Source organism: Mus musculus, chromosome 7, assembly GCF_000001635.26.
Source record: "Mus musculus strain C57BL/6J chromosome 7, GRCm38.p6 C57BL/6J".
NCBI classification, from domain to species: domain Eukaryota; kingdom Metazoa; phylum Chordata; class Mammalia; order Rodentia; family Muridae; genus Mus; species Mus musculus.
Window position 1 is genome coordinate 119,916,765 of NC_000073.6, and position 13,587 is coordinate 119,930,351.

Genomic DNA, 13,587 nt, shown 5'->3' on the forward strand with positions numbered 1-13,587 from the left:
TTTGTTGATTTTTGTGAGAGTGTGTGGAGAGGATTGTTTTGAGACATGGATTTTCAATGTAACACTTGCTGGCCTAGAATTCTCTTTGTAGACTAGACTAGCCTTGACTTTGTGCCTGCTTCAGCTTCTTAAGTGCTAGAATTAGACATGTACTCAACTGATCATGTGATCTTTTTAATGGAAATATGGTATAACACCCTTCTTCTCCTTGACAAAATGAGTGTGTGTGTGTGTGTGTGTGTGTGTGTGTGTGTGTGTGTGTGTGTGTGTGTGTATCTTATTTTAAAGACTGTGATTACTTAAGATGAACTTAGGAATCTTCCATGCTCATGGATTGGTAAGATTAACATAGTAAAAATGGCCATCTTACCAAAAGCAACCTACAGATTCTATGCAATGGAAAGTCCAACAAATCTCTTCACAGACATGGAAAAAACAATTCTCAACACCATCTGGAAAAACTAAAAGCCCAGGATAGCGAAAACAATTCTTAACAGAAAAAAAAATTTCTGGGGGAATCACCATCCCTGACCTCAAGCCATACTATTAAAGCAATAGTGATAAAGACAGCATGATACTGGCACAGAGACAGGTCGATCAATAGAATAGAATCAAAGACCCAGGAATAAACTCACACACCTATGGACACTTGATTTTTGACAAAGAAGCCAAAGCCATACAATGGAAAAAGAGAAAGCATCTTCAATAAATGGTGCTGGTCTAATTGGTGGTCTGTATGTAGAAGAATGAAAACAGATCCATATTTGTCACCTTGCACAAAGCTCAAGTCCAACTAGATCAAGGACCTCAACATAAAACCAAATACACTGAATCTAATAAAAGAGAAAATGGGAAAGAGCCTCAAATTTCCTGAACAAAATACCAATAGTCCAGACTCTAAGATCAACAACTGATAAATGGGACCTCGTGAAACTGAAAAGCTTTTGTAGGGCAAAAAAAAAAAAAAAAAAACCACAGTCAATAGGACAAATTGGCAACCTACAGATTGGGAAAAAGTCCTCACTAACCCTCCATCTGATAGAGGGCTAATATCAAATATATAAAGAACTCAAGAGGTTAGCCTCCAAAAGATCGAATAACCCAATTAAAAATGGGGTACAGAGCTAAACAGCATTCACAACAGAAGAATCTCTAAGAAGCACTTAAATTTTCAAAGTCCTTAGTAATCAGAGAAATGCAAATCAAAATGACCTGGAGATTCTACCTCACACCAGTCAGAATGGCTAAGATCAAAGCTCAGGTGACAGCAGATGCTGGTGAGGATGTGGAGAAGGAACACTCCTCCATTGCTGGTGGGATTGCACTGGTACAACCACTCTAGAAATCAATCTGGCAGATGCTCAGAAAATTGGAAATAGTTCTACCTGAAGACCCAGCTATACCACTCTTTGGTATATACCAAAAGATGCCCCACCATACCACAAGGACATGTACTCCACTATGTTCATAGCAGCCTTATTTGTAATAGCTGGAAACAACCCAAATGTTCCTCAACCAAAGAATAGATACAGAAAATGTGGTTCATTTATACAGCTATTTAAAATGAAGACATCATGAATTTTGCAGGCAAATGGATGGAACTAGAAAATATCCTAATAAATGCTAGAATCACAAAAAAAAAAAAAGAAAGAAAGAAAGAAAAAGAAAATATCCTGAGTGAGGTAACCCAGGACCAAAAGGACATGCATGATATGTACTCACTAATAAGTGGATATTAGGATATTAGCCAAAACGTACAGGATACAACCCACAGACCATAAGAAGTATAACAGAAAGGCCCAAGTGAGGATGCTTCAACCACACTTAGTAGGTGGAAGACAATAATTATGGGAAGCAGGGGGAAGGAGGGACTTGGGTAGGAGAGGGAAGGGAGAGGAGAAAGGGGGAACAGAATCAGGTATGGGGTGGGAGGTGGGGGGCAGGAGAGAAGCCCAGAGGGCCAGGAGAATGAATGGAAATAAGCAGCCTCAGGGGCAAGGGAGGTGAGGGGACCCTCTAGAAAGAACCAGAGACCCAGGAGGTAAGAGACTCTTGGGACTCAATGGGGGTGACCTTAGCCAAAATGCACAACAGTGCGGAGAGGGAACTCAAAGAGTTCACCTCCAGTAGATAGACAGGGCCTCAAGGGTTACAAACCAGTTAAAATCTCTGACCCAAAATTGTTCCTGTCTAAACTACAGGGACAAAAATGGAGAAGACACTGAAGGAAATTGGGTCCAATGACCAGCTTAAATTGGGATCCGTCTCATGGGGGTGCACCATGACCTGATACTATTACTGATGCTATGATGCGCTTACAGACTAGAGCCTGTCATGGCTGTTATATCCAACCATTGAACTGAAGTCAGGGATCCCTATGGTTAAATTAGGAAAAGGGCTGAAGAAGCTGAAAGGAAGGGCGCCCACATAGGAAGACCAGCAGTCTCAACTAAGTGAGACCCCAAGGAGCTCCGGGAGACTGAGCCACCAACCAGGCAGCATACATAGGCTGGTCAGAGGCCTCTGGCACATATATAGCAGAAGACTGCCTGTTCTAGTCTCAGTGAGAGAAGACACACTTAATCACAGAGAGACTTGAGGCCTCAGGAAAGCAGGAGGCTTGGTGGGGTGAGGAGGCAAGGGGGAAGAGGAATGGGATGAGGAACTGTGGGAGTGGGGACCAGAAAAGGGGCCAACAGCTGGAATGTAGACAAAATAAAAGAATAAAGAAAAAGAAAAAGAAGGTTGGGTGTGCTGAGCCAACTAAGACCCAACTTGCCCATCTCCATCATTGTCCCTTTCTAAAGTGGCTCAAGGAAACAAAAGTAATTTTTGACTAGGTTCAATTTTGCCTTACTCTACTGACCATAATGAATTAGCTTTCCCACAAGCCTTTTCTCTCAATAGAAGACCATTCTATTAGCTATGCCAATCTTTGAGAATCTTCTATATGACAGGAAGCTTTAATGGGGATTTTCTATGCCTAGCCTCTTTTCCAAAGACATATATACTATTATATAAAACATCAATTTGATGTCAAACTATGTAACATGGTTGGATGGGTGGATGGGTGGGTAGATGTATGGAATTTGTGGTGGGTTCACTTTGCAGCTTAGACTGGCCTTGACTGAACTCAAAGTCCTCCTGCCTGTCTTGAATGCTAGCATTACCATGCCCAACTTATGTGTCTTACTATTAACACCATTTCCCCCTCTTTCTAAGTCAATTAAAGTTCTGTATCACTAACAAGAACTGAACATAACTGCTCAATAGTTAAAAAAAAAATCAAGGACTAGTTTGGTGATCAGATCTGATGGTCATTTATGGTGTCAACTTGACCTTACCTAGAATTAACTAAAACCCAAGCATCTGGGCACTGGTGAGGGATTTTTCTTAAATCATTTAAAGTTGGAAGATAATACATTTTGAGGTAGGGAGATACACCTTTAATCTGCATCACACCTTCTATTTATAGCCTATATAAAGGACATGGAAGAAGGAAGTCTTTGCTCTTTGCCTGCTTGCCCTCACTCTTGATTCATTGGCATTAGATTCTACTTCTTTGGGATTCTGACATATCCTGAAAACTAGCTGAGACATCCAGCTTCATGGACCGAACAATTACTGGATTATCACACTTTCCATTTGAAGACAGACATTGTTGGACTAGCTGGCTCACAGCCTGTAAGCCCCTCTAATAAATCGTGTGTGTGTGTGTGTGTGTGTGTGTGTGTGTGTGTGTGTGTGTGTGTGTGTGTGTGTGTGTGAGAGAGAGAGAGAGAGAGAGAGGAGACAGAGAGAGAGAGGAGAGAGAGAGAGATTCATTCTATCAGCTCTGTTCCTCTAGAGAACCCTGACTAATACACCAGGTTTGCCTGATGTCATCTGCTGAGCTATTTATAGCAGAGCTTGCTGCTTCTTGTCGAGTTAAGCTCTGCCCATCTTTGCCCAGGACTCTAGCCTCTAACTCACCATGATTTCTGAAGAACAAATTCCCTTTCTCAGGAGGAAACATCATGACCACATTGACCCCAACTGAAAGTGACCTCAAACTTAGGGGCAATCTTTGTTTTCAAACTGGAGGAAATATTTTAAATTTCAAAAATGTAATCCATCATAAAAAACATTTTGTCCCTTGACCCTGGAGGAATAAGGCAGTCCTCAACTCTCTTAGTTTTTCGGTGCTGAATGAAGCTGGAGTTAGATAACTATAATTAAAATTCATTTGCTCTCTTAGCAGCCCCCTCAGACCAGTTCTTCTACAGCCTGCAATATGACTAATCTGCCATCCAAGAGTTAAAAGGGCTGGATCCTGACCGTCTTTCTATATCACATGACTGATCTTATTTAGAACAATACAGACATTCTAACTATTAGTTAGACTTATCCACATATTGGAAAAAAAAAGGTTTCTTTCTTAAAAACAACAAAAACCTTTAGTGACCTACTTTAAGTAGGAGTATACTTCCTCATTGTCTCTATTACCACACACTTACTCTTTCTGGGCACTTGGATAGCTTGTTCATCTCGGACTTTGGTTGACACCATGAAGAAATTGAAACTAAAGTTTTCTGGAATACCTTTATTTCGATCTGAGGCTTGCCACATTCAGGAATCGTCACAGATCCTGAATCAAGGCATTTGTTTTTAGTGAAGAGGCAGAAAAACCAGATCATACTCATTAAGACTCAAACAACCCATTTCTGCTCCACTCTGAATACCCCAAATAAAGCCACTTAGAGCCCAAGAGCTACATGAGAGAATCAGGGAAGAATACCTCAGGAATTTGTCTCGCTCTGGATGCTCCGGGGAGAAACAAGAAGTGGAAATTCCTTGGACACAGTTATGTGACTGGAACTACAACATCTTCCAAGAGTCTACATCAGAACAACCAACTCCTTGGCCAGCAGGCAGCATGTGGCAGTGAAACATACATGGATTCAAGAGCCAGAGAACTTGCACCTGGCAGTACAATGTGAAGAGCTCTGTGGTACTCTCAGGAAAGCATTGTCATGTCCCTGAGACACCAGGTTGGGAAGACAACCATTCATTCCAGCACATGGAAGTGAACAAATTGGTCAAAGGCTTGGGCACAAATGCTGCACATGACAGGCACACATTTTTCCAGGAAGGAGAAATGAGTGAAGCTGGCCTGGGAATGTAGCTCAGTGGAGTGCTTAAGGCCATGGGCTCAATCCTTGACACCAAGCAGCAGCTAAACTTCTGACTGCCTGGAAGCTAATCAGCACCAGGAAAGTGAAGTGATAATCCTCACCACCCAAGGTTGTAAGATGTGCTTTTAACATATAAGTCAAAGCTGGAGAGAGAGTTCAGTGGCTAAGAGTGTTTGTTGCTCCTACGGAGGACATGAGTTCAATTCCCAGTTGTCCACACAGCAACTCACAGTGACTTATAACTCCATTTCCAGGGGCTTAATACCCTCTTCTGACCTCCTTGGGTACATGTACTCACATACTCACTCAGACACATACACACAAAAATGTCTTAATAAAGCATACCAGGAACTTAAAAAAAAAAAATCAAGCCCTTCTCAATCTCTAATGGGGCCATGATGGCTACACAAGTAGGTCAGTCAGGGAAAGAAGTGGCTGAAATTCTGTGACAGTTACAGCAAAACCCAAGGTAAAGAAAATAACTTCAAATGAGCTTAAGCCAAATGACCACAAGTCTAGGTGGAGAGTCACACAGTCTGTGTTTCAATTTAGTAGCTATCTCATTTGGAGCATTACCTACCTTCTTGTGGTTTCTGCAGCCATGAAATGATAACAATAATAATTATAATAACCTACTTTACAAGGCTGCTGTGAAATGTCTGGATCTATTGGTGCAGTCATTAGATCACTGACACCTTTCCTATGGTATAAGGAAAAAAAATGGCTTCGTCGTCATGGAGAATGACACCATTTACTCTCGCATTTGTGACCCCTGCCATCAATTATCCAGCTGGCACAGTGAGGCCACGCCTCGGTTTATCCAGTGCTTTTGGGGCATGTCTGTTGGTAGCTCAATGGACAGGACGTAGTTAGTAGAGTGGCCAGTGGTAGAGAGGATACCTCTCCGAGCACTCGTCTTATACACTGGACACACATAAATGTCCTGATGCAGGAATGATGCACTCTCTCCGGGTTTCAGCCAAATAATGGGCAATGGGTCATAGAGGATTTTGGGGAGAGATTCTCCAATCTGCGAGGTTGACCTGTCCCAACGGGCACCCTCAAGGAAAAGTCCTTTGATGTAGGCCCCATCTTCTGGGATATTTTCCATTGTCGTTTCTTTTGGTGTTACCTGAAAGAGTGGAAAGCTATGAGTGTCATAATCTTCTAGTTTCCTTACATGTGATACTAATAAGAACCACCTAGCTGCCAAGTCGGCTTCTGTGATAAGTCTTATCAGATGTGAGCCAAGTCTGGTCCCTAGACAGCTTCCTGCTCTTATATATGACAGACACAGAGAATGCAATGAAGTAGGAGTCAGGAGGCCACACTGAATGTAGCTTAGTGACCTTACACAATTGCTTCTCTTCTTTGGGACCTAAATCTAGGAAATGAAGGGTCAGATTCTTAATAAGAGGCAAGTTGGTGAAACAGTTCTGGAGTGAGAGGTGACGTAGAAGAGTAAATTTTTTATTTACATTTTTAAAAACCAGTTTCTCTGTTTTTAAGACTAAAGAACCAGCTCGGAGAAGGCCTGAAAAGTGAGCTGGTGTGCTGGTTAGTATTGAATGTTTTAATTGACTTGTTTTAATTGACGTGAAAGGCCACTAACTGTGGACAGCACCTTTTTATGGGCTGGGCCCTGCCTGGACTCTAGCAGACTAGAGAAAGAGTGGAGTACTAGTGTGCAGCCAAGGATCCATGTGCTTCTCTCTGCTGATGCCTTAAGTCAGCAGTGCTCAACCATGGGTCAAACTACCCATTCACAGAGGTCACCTAAGACCATCAGAAAACATATTTACCTTACAATTCTTAACAGTAGCAAAATCACAGTTAAGTAGCAATGAAAATTTTATGGTTGGGGTCACCACAACATGAGGAACTATACTAAAGGGTCACAACATTAGGAAGGTTGAGAACCATTGCTTTAAGTTCCTGCCTTGACTTCCCTACAATGTTGGTCTAGGAATTGTGATCCGATTCCTCCACTAAGCTACTCAGCTCAGGGTATTTTGTCATAGCACAAGCAAATAAACTACAACGGCTTCCGGATGGCATGGTTTAGATAGGAAGGTGATAGCCTTGGATTCCTCCCCATAGAGCTGAAAATAGTGTAAGGTCTCTAGGGAGCAGTAGATTATGGTGGACCAGAGGGTTGCAAGCCCCATTTAACATCATTCTAATTGTAATTTTTTCCATTTCTAAAGACCATCTACAGCATTCTTCCAAGTGAAGATACAGAATAGACAGGGGTAGGGGAAATGCTTTCATTTTTCTTGCCATGATGGTGACAGACTTTTCCTCTGAAAAGATTCATTTATTAAATAAATATATATGTGTGTGTGTGAGGGAGGGAGGGAGAGGGAGGGAGAGGAAGAGGGGGAGAGAGAGAGGGGGAGGGAGAGAGAGAGAGAAGAAGAAGGAGGAGGACGAGGAGGAGGAGAGAAGAGAAGAGAAGAGAAGAGAAGAGAAGAGAAGAGAAGAGAAGAGAAGAGAAGAGAGAAGAGAAGAGAAGAGAAGAGAAGAGAAGAGAAGAGAAGAGAAGAGAAGAGAAGAGAAGAGAAGAGAAGAGAAGAGAAGAGAATGTGGATATCAAAGACCAACCTTGAAGAGTCAGTTGTTTCCTCTCACGCTCATGTGGGCTCCTGTGATGAAACTCAGGTTACCAGGCTTGCATGCAAGCCCCTTTATCTGCTGAGCCATCTTGCTGGCACCAAATTCCCTTTTCTATGCTCAGAAACAAGAGTTTGGGAGCAGCGCTATGATTATGTCAAGACACCCTATGCTACTCAAAATCCCTTACATGTTCTGTTTCTGAAACATTTGTTACTCTAGACAACCAAATATTTTTATTTAGAAGGAAATGTACAACACTGTTTTCTTAGGTTTATGCCTCTGAGCTGTCCCAACCCACAAGATCCTTACCTCAAATTCAAATCCGATGTGGTCAATGGGGATGGTGTATTTCCTGGCATAATTCTGAGAAACTCCCGTCAAAAAGGACTGTGTGAAGTAGAATCCAGAGATCCAAAAGACCACAGGGGGGCCTTTGTCGATCCATTCCTATAGATCCATAGAGATCAAAATTGAGAATCTACAATATATCAATAATAGGTTAAACCAAAGTGAACGTGGGACTGGAGGCATAGCTCAGTGATTAAAAGCACTGATGCCCTTGCAGAAAAGACCAGGATTTAATTCCTAACACCCATGTCAGGCAGCGTCTCCAGGGATTCAACTCCTGTATTCCGGCACCAGCACACACATGTGCATAACAAGTGGACAAACACACACACACACACACACACATACACATATTTTTTTTCCAAGACAGGGTTTTCCTGTGTAGCCATGGCTGTAATAGAACTTGCTCTGTAAACCAGGCTGGCCTTGAACTCAGAGATCTGCCTCCGAAATTCAAGGGTTAAAGCCACGTGCCACAACTACCCAGCAAATTTTCATGTGTATGAGTGCTTTGTCTACATTTATATCTGTCTGTGCACCACCATATATGTGGTCCATGCTTGAGGCCAGAAGATGGTATCAGATCCCTGGAACTGAAGTAAAGTTGTCAGCCACCACGTGAGTGCTGAGAATTGAATCTGCATTCACTGAAAGAGCAGCCGGCACTCTGAATCACTGAGCCATCTTTCCAGCCCAATGAAATAAATCTTAAAAGAACCAAGAGAGGTATGGATATGATACTCTTTGCTTTTTCGTTTTTCTTGATGACAAGAGTCCTCTTGGTTTAACTTGAACTTTCCTATTTTTGAAATAAAGTACCAAAAATATTGTATTTCTACTTTAAGCATGGGTGCAGTACTGAATTGGGAATACAACAGGGAATGGTAAAGACCAGTACAGGGCAGTTTATGTTATCTCTGTCCTGGGCAACAGCTACCAGCCCCAGCGAGAGTGGCCATACACAGACGGAGGTGCATCACTTGCTGGGGACGGTAGCTGTTTTTTTCACCAAACATCTAGATTTATCTGTCTCAGTTGCTTGTTTGTTTTTTTTTTTACTTTTTATTTTTTCTCATGCTGGAGATTGAATTTAGACCTGACAAATGCTAAGCAAGTACTCTGCCATGGAGCTGGAACCCAATCCCTATGTATAAAAAACCCAATGTCTATATATCAGCTCAGAAATGTTCACATTACTACACAGCCTTACTAAGTATATCCATTGGCCAAGTATGTGCCATAAACCTCCAGGTTGTGACATTTTCCTAGTTTTTACTCCTACCTCTATAGATTAACATCTCTATGGATTTTGAAAAGTCTCTCCCTTTTCCCCTTGACACAAGTCTGGAAAGGCCATTTGGAAATGGCCAACCTAGGATAATCAACCTATGATGCTACACAGCTGCCAACCCTTGTCCCCAACTTCTGCTCTGCTACCCCACAGTGTCTTCTCCACCTGAGTGAGCTACCAGGTATCCAATTACCCAGATTCCCAGGTACCTGGAAGAAGGTCAGGCGGGCCAATAGGTCAGCCACGTAGCCCCCCAGGGGCTTCAGTGATGGGTAGGACTTGGCTGCCCACATGGCTGGCACTTTACCCACAAGCATACTATTGAAGACTTCCTCCAGCTCTGAGGACATTAGGACTTGTCCTTTGATGGCTCGGCCAAGATCAATAAGGCTTCTGCGAACCACTTTGGTCAGCCTGTAAGGATAGAGAAGCAGGCTAAGCCTGGCTCTGCAGGGGTTCCTTCTGCCCAAGTACAGCAAAGGTGTTCCTTTTATCTTTCTCCCTGATCAGAGGTCAATGATAGAAAAAATTCAATCACCCATAACATTGCCACCTAAAAATAACTTTGATGTGTATCTTTCTTGTTTTCTTTAGAAACACAACCTTATTTTTTAATGAAGTCATTCCATACTGCCTTTTTGTAATCTATCTTTCTTAACACATAGTGAAATCTTTCCAGTTTTATGAGTTCCCGCCACAGGCTCTCAAGTGCTAGAACTTCAGGCAGGTGCCCTACAGCCCAGTTCTAAATTGTGCTGTTGCTGTTTTGTGTATATGTGTTGCACATGCTCAGGTAAGTATGCATGCATATATAGAAGCCAGAGGTTGACTTCGGTGACTCTTTACCTTATTGTTCTGAGGCAAGGTCTCTCTCTGAACCCAGCCAAGACTGGCTGGTCATTGAGCATAGACATTCTCTGCTCCGCTGGTGTCCATCACCAGACCTAGCTTTCTGTGGGTACTGGGAATCTAAACACAGATACCCATGCTGGCCTAGAAAGCACTTTACCCTTGGCCTATTTCCTCAGCCCCTAAATTGTTCTTTATAATGACTATACAGCATTCTGTTTTATTCAACTATTTCCCTACCATGGGAATATTCTTTTTTAAACTGAACATGGTGACACACACTTTTAACCCCAGGACTCAGGAGGCAGATTCAAGTGGATCTCTGTGAACTCAAGGTCTACATAGTGAGTTCCAGGCAGCCAGGGTTACATAATGAGATCATGTTGGAAGAAAGGAAAGAAGGGAGGGAGGGAGGGAGGGAGGGAGGGAGGGAGGGAGGGAGGGAGGGAGGGAAGGAAGGAAGGAAGGAAGGAAGGGAGGGAGGGAGGGAGGGAGGGAGGAAAGAAGGGAGTGTTATTTACAGGTTATTAAACATTGTTAGACAAATACATTTGTATCTACTTTTGTGTAAATTTCTAACTATGTTCTTAGTAATAGGCTTTTGATCAATGAGTATCTATGGTTTAGGACTTTTGATCTGCATTGCCAAAGTTGTTCTTTTTACAGACTATGAGGTATATACTTGAGGAAGGGCAACCTGCAAGTGGGCAAGACCACCTTCCTCTTTCTGACCTCTCTACTCTGAGGCCTGCCTCATTACAGAGGAGTTCAGCTGAGTGTGCCCCCCACCCCAAAAACTTGCCACCAGAAAGAACTTATAAAATCTCAACCAATTGGGCAAGAATATGAACAAATTTTTTAAAAATGCATAGCAGGAGGAATGCTTGCTGAGGAGTTGGAAGACAAAGCTGTTGCCTGGGCATAGCATCACAGATCTCTAGTACACCTAATTACAGCTTCCCTATTGTCCTGTTCTGTTCTTGCAACTATGACCACTGTTACTGTCAAGGTTTTAGTACCTAAGGAACTCTTGCTCCATAAGACACAGTCACAGAACCCTGAATCAGAAACTAAACTGTCACCTAACCATTCTGGACTTCCCTTGCCACTGGATGGATGGACAGAGACTGGTAACATGGAAGGACAGTAGACTCCTACTGACAATAGGGATTTGTTGCCCTGTTCTTTGGTATCAAAACAGCCACTGAAGATCCTGGCAGCTATCAAGTCCCAGTGGCATGAGGGGAGACTGAGAAACATGAAAGGGAAGACATGAGAGCTAGTATCTGGATGAATGAGGACTTAGCTCATTTTGCTGAGTTTTCTCATCTGTAAAGTACTGGTAGAAATTAGTAATATCATATCACACTAATTGTATCTGGTTCTACTGAGAACTATGAACAGTGTCTGGAGTCATATCTGACACTAGGGGCTCATTCAAAAATGCTTTGATGACTACTTCTGATACTAGCAGAAGGAGAGAGGAGTGGGCATGATTTGATATGTGGCCAACACATGCTGGGGTCACCCTATTTTATAGCTCTCCCCTTGGGTAGGGCAAACAACTTTCTTTGCATAGCAATATCTTATCAAGTGTCCCTTTTAAGTACTTCCCCACAGGTTCCAACTTTCAAAATCCAAGCAAGATCTTCAGGCCCACCTGTTGAATCTGATGAGCTCCTGCCTTAGAACAGTGTTCATAGACTCCTTATAGACCACGGGGTACTTCTTCATTACCTCCTCCAGGTTAAAGTCGTTGGGAAGCTTGGAGAGTATATCCTGGGCCAGCTCCTCAACCACTTCCTTTAAGTACAGACACGAGAAAGGGAATAAGTGTTACACCAGCAGGCTTTATTTGGAGACACTTGATGTTAAGCATTGGCCCTTCCTGGGAACTCTGCCACAGAAGCCAGTTCTGCCCCTTGGAGGGAAGGAGGGCAATTATTAGCTCACTATCCTTAGTGAGGACATTTTCCAGAATGTCAAAATAATGAGTAATGACAGCTCTTTCCTTGTATTCCTTAGTCAGTCAGGTAGCCTCAGGGTAGCACTGAACACTGGCCCTACCTTCAAAGTCACCCACAATGAGAATTCCCACACAGCACTCAAAGTTGGGAGGTCTTTCTCAATGCAAGTGACACTTGGAAAGGTAGTAGGTCTAACTCCAACATTGAGCAAGACAAGCCTGTGACACTGGGATTAGCCAAGTAGGGAATGAGACAGTGGACCAAAGAGGACAGACCAAGAGGCAGAGCCAGATATCTCCCCTACCCTGGTGGGGCTGGTTGGCTGGACAGCAGTTCCTTCCCTAGTCCTATATTAGGACACACCAACCAGACTGGTGTGATCCACACACCAATTACCACTGAAACTGAGTGAACACCATCAGCAAGGTTCAAAACTGAAAAGTGTTGAATGGGAGGCAGCTCAGGAGGAGAAGAGGAAGGCAGGATGAGAGGGACTACTAGAAGTACCCCAGTCTAACTGTGGTTGTAAACAATGCTGAATTACATGGCGAGAGAATTTGACTTTTCAAGTCTTGATGTCCTTCTCTTTCCATTCCTTCCAAACAGAAGGTCTCAGATTGGTGCTAATTTGACAGCTCACTAACCCTCAAGGATCCATCCCTTCCTTTAACAAGAGGCCACCAAAGCCTCAGCTCTAGGACTTTAGCTAGTAATATCACCCCAGAAGAACTTAAAATTTAGTTTGTCTTCTTTTCTTCCTTCCTTCTGTCCCAGTCACAACTTAATGGGAATTATAGTAGGTATCCACTAATGGTTTTCACTTGCAATTTTTAAAGTAGATATTTCTGAGCCAAAATACATTTAGTTTTAAAACATATATGTAGAGTATACGTGGTATTTGATATAGGAGGATCTATGAAGTTTTTCTTTTTAGAAATAACTGGCATTTTGGAAGTTGTTTCCTTTGTGTATTTAAGGACCTAGCAGTAGGACTGAAGCACCTAGCTCAGAGATAGATACCAGGCCCCATATTCCTGCCTTCCCAGTTACCACCTGTAGTCTTGAATGCCCGCCAGAGGGAAACCTGGTCACCTGAGGAGACTTCCCACTCCCTCCGGACTGTCTCGGCAGGGTCAGCAGCACTCCTTGGAAGAGCTGGTTGGTTTCCTGGTTGTCCTTGGTGATGTCAGCATTCTCATGGAGACCAAATACTTCAGGGTGTGCTGTGATGGGGAGGGTCCTGAGATACTCAATGTAAGACTGGAAAGGAAATCTTCAATTGGTATCAGTGTAGATCCACTGAGGTCCTATGAGGTGACCCAGGGTGTGGCTGAACCCATCT

General features: G+C 42.9%; 1 protein-coding gene across 1 annotated transcript in view; it reads right to left on the reverse strand.

The window, feature by feature from the left end:
• Window positions 1–4,567: 4,567 nt before the first annotated feature.
• Window positions 4,568–13,587, reverse strand: part of Dnah3 (dynein, axonemal, heavy chain 3) — a 173,966-nt gene continuing 164,946 nt past the window's right edge. Inside the window, exons 57-61 of the mRNA NM_001370806.1 lie at window positions 13,338–13,505; window positions 11,939–12,081; window positions 9,639–9,843; window positions 8,100–8,237; window positions 4,568–6,306 (exon numbers count right to left, since the gene is read on the reverse strand). Of these exons, the coding sequence (NP_001357735.1) occupies window positions 5,953–6,306; window positions 8,100–8,237; window positions 9,639–9,843; window positions 11,939–12,081; window positions 13,338–13,505 (1,008 nt within the window). The 3' untranslated portion in view covers window positions 4,568–5,952. The remainder of the gene's footprint in view (window positions 6,307–8,099; window positions 8,238–9,638; window positions 9,844–11,938; window positions 12,082–13,337; window positions 13,506–13,587) is intronic.